The sequence below is a fragment of the Chinchilla lanigera genome, unplaced genomic scaffold, assembly GCF_000276665.1.
Source record: "Chinchilla lanigera isolate Chin_1 unplaced genomic scaffold, ChiLan1.0 scaffold00031, whole genome shotgun sequence".
Classification (NCBI taxonomy): Eukaryota; Metazoa; Chordata; class Mammalia; order Rodentia; family Chinchillidae; genus Chinchilla; species Chinchilla lanigera.
In genome coordinates this window covers 7,522,555-7,525,573 of record NW_004955432.1, presented here as the reverse complement: position 1 = coordinate 7,525,573, position 3,019 = coordinate 7,522,555, and the positions used below count along the sequence as shown (strand labels likewise).

The window sequence follows — 3,019 nt, the reverse complement described above, 5'->3', positions numbered from 1 at the left end:
CTCATAAGTGAAATAAATCAGTCTCTCATGTGTAAATATTGTATTGTTTCCCTAGTGTAAAAAGCTGAAAGAGTAGATAATGGAGCCAGGGATATAGCTTAGTAGCACAACCTCCTGCCTGGCAGGTGCCAGGTCCTCAGTTCAATTCCTAGTATCAAAAAAAAAAAAAAAGAGTACATAAGACCCCAAATATAAAATTGATATTGGAAATCAGAAGAACCTGTTCAAAAGGAAAGAGAAACTGGGATGAGGGAAAAGAGAAAAGAAGGTAGGGAAAAGGAAAACTATATGATAGTTAAGATAACTGTACTACTAATTTCTATTAGTTCATTGAAAAGGTTTGTGCTTATATCATTTGATCAATTTTTCATGCCTGTGTCTTGTAATCTGAGCAACTACTTTGAAGATAACAATAAGCAATGTACCAGCCGCTGGTCCTCTCCTACTGTCTTGTTTTGAAATTTTGTATTGTTTTTATTGTTTTTTCTCCTTAAAATGAAAAAGTTCATGAACAGTTCATCAACCTAAATACATCGAGTCAAGTACGCACAAGGAATAATTTTCTCATTTTTGCACTTAAGGAACATAAAATATTGTTGGTATCATGAAATACCTGCACAGAGAACAACACCAGAATTATCATAACGTACACTGTAATTAATTTCCAACTACAAAGTAAGAGAAAAGCCTAGAGATAGGGAGGGGGCACTTTTAGTGAAACTTAGTGAAGGCCCTTTTTGTTATTAGGGCCTGTCATACGTTACACCCTTCTACCTTGAAGAAAGCTTAACTTACCCAGGGATGCAATTGAATTAGCGGTATCTTCAGCATAAGTTATTTCATCCGATACTTTTTTTTTCAAAAATGGCAAGCTTGAATAAGAATAAAGAGTGTCAGGGTAACTGTAAGTGAAAATTTTGATTGAAGCATCATTTGTAAAGTGGGGGAAATTTCCTTTCTGAAGAATAAAATGAGGATAACGTCTTATTCTTTAGCTCTGGGCAAGTGCTAATTATAAAATAATTGTATTTGTATTTAACTGACCAGAAAGAAAATAAAGTTTTTTTTTTAATGAAGAGAAAGGGATATAAAAGGCATGTGCTAAGCAAGTAATTCTGCATCACTCTGTCAGTAAAAACCTTAATCTTCTTTCCATTTGAAGGCAAAGTAACAGTGAATTATAACTGTAATTCTATCCAAGTTAGGAAGCCATTAGATAGTCTGATATAAGCCACAAGTTTAGGCTCACCTATAAGTTGAAAACTGTTTATGGATTCTTTCCGAAAAAATAGTCTATTTATTTTTAGGGTTGGGGACCTTTTCCTTATTAAATGGATTACTACTATTCACAAAAGAACAGAATGCTTGGGGGATAATAAGGAATTCAGTTAACAAATATTAATTTTATTAGACTTGCACCTCATAGCTAGTATAACCAAAATTATTTGAAAATAGCTTACTCATAAATCATAAAAGGTCAAACACATAAACTTGAGTTATTAGCTTACATTTCAAAGGACAGATAAAAGTTATGTCTTAAATATAAAATATAAACTATTTTGGCACTGCATAAACCCAGAATTCTTAAATATAAAATATAAACTATTTTGCCACTGCATAAACCCAAAATTCACATGTCCTATATACAGGACTTTTAAGTAATGTTTTAAAAAAATATAATCAAGTAGTCGAAAGATGGCATGGAGAACTATCATATGAGGATGTCTCTTTGAATTTAAAGATACTTCAAGAGCAAGTTGTAAAAAGGGCAATTTTATAAATTTCTCAGAGGTTTATTTCTATCATTTGTTGGAATTATCATTTGGAATAATCACTTGTTAACCAACTGATTGTTGGCTCTCTAAAATTTTTACTTCCTGTCCCCAAACTTTTTATATCAGATAAAGCATCAGAAGTATTTTCCACCAAAAACATTCCACCAAAAGCATCAGAAGTATTTTCCACCAAAAGCATATACTTTCAATGTTATGAGAAAAACATACCAGAAACTGAAAGGCTTGATTTCATTTCTTTTTTTTTCTTTCAGTTTTTTGAGGTAAAGTCTCACTATGTAGTTCAAGCTGCTCTTGAACTCACTATGTAGCTCAGGCTGGTGTTGAACTCGTGGATCCTCCCTGCCTCAGCTTCCTGAGTATTGGAATTATAGGTGTGTGGCACCATGTCTGGTGATTTAATTTATTTTCAATGCTTTTATCTCCCAAAATGATTTGAAAAGAGACCCAATTAAGGAAGAAGTATAGAGAAATATAGGACATACACAGAAATTAATGAAATTTTGTAAAATAATTGCAAAACCAGGGAGGCTGAAGAGTGCAGTTGAAAAGATCTGTCATATTCTGTAATAAAACATTTAGCCAAGATTTTAGCGCAATGGTCTGGACATGGCTCTAAGGGAGCACCGATGTCAACAAAAATACTTATGAACTTGCTATTGTGGGACTTGCATGGCCTTGAAATTTGCAAGTGTTATACATAACATAATCTCTTGTTGATGAAATAAAGATTTGAAAGCATGAGATCAATTATGCATTTTATTTTCCTTGGTCCTTATTAAGAAGCAAGGCATCAGGTAGCAGGCATTCAATAAGTTATTTTTAATTATTTTACTCAGAGATCTAAACAATTAAAAGTGGTCACAACATTTTAAATATTATATCTAGATTAGCCACTATGTGGCAGCAAAGAAGCATTACATGAGATTTAGTTTCTAGAGTGATTGTAGAAATACAGTAGGAAAAGGAGAAGACATTAATTTTAGAATTCTTTATCTTTCTCTATATTTTAAAATATCTACTTTATATTTAAAAGTCTCTGTATTTTAAAATATACACCAAACATAAATGGTGGTATTTTCATTCAAAATTGGAAAATCAAATGAAGTACCACATGGTACCTACTTTTTTGGGGGGGACTACTGGTAATCGAACTCAGGACCTCAAACTTGCCAGGGGCTGTGCCATTGAGCTATATCCCCAGCCCCCTTATATATATATATATA

At 32.7% G+C, this 3,019-nt stretch overlaps 1 protein-coding gene across 2 annotated transcripts in view; it reads right to left on the bottom strand.

Annotated features, from left to right (window-relative positions):
- Positions 1 to 3,019, bottom strand: part of Cfap69 (cilia and flagella associated protein 69) — a 67,892-nt gene that overhangs the window by 44,226 nt on the left and 20,647 nt on the right. For both annotated transcript variants that reach the window (XM_005387987.2, XM_005387988.2), the window contains exon 5: positions 796 to 872. In XM_005387987.2, the coding sequence (XP_005388044.1) occupies positions 796 to 872 (77 nt within the window). The remainder of the gene's footprint in view (positions 1 to 795; positions 873 to 3,019) is intronic.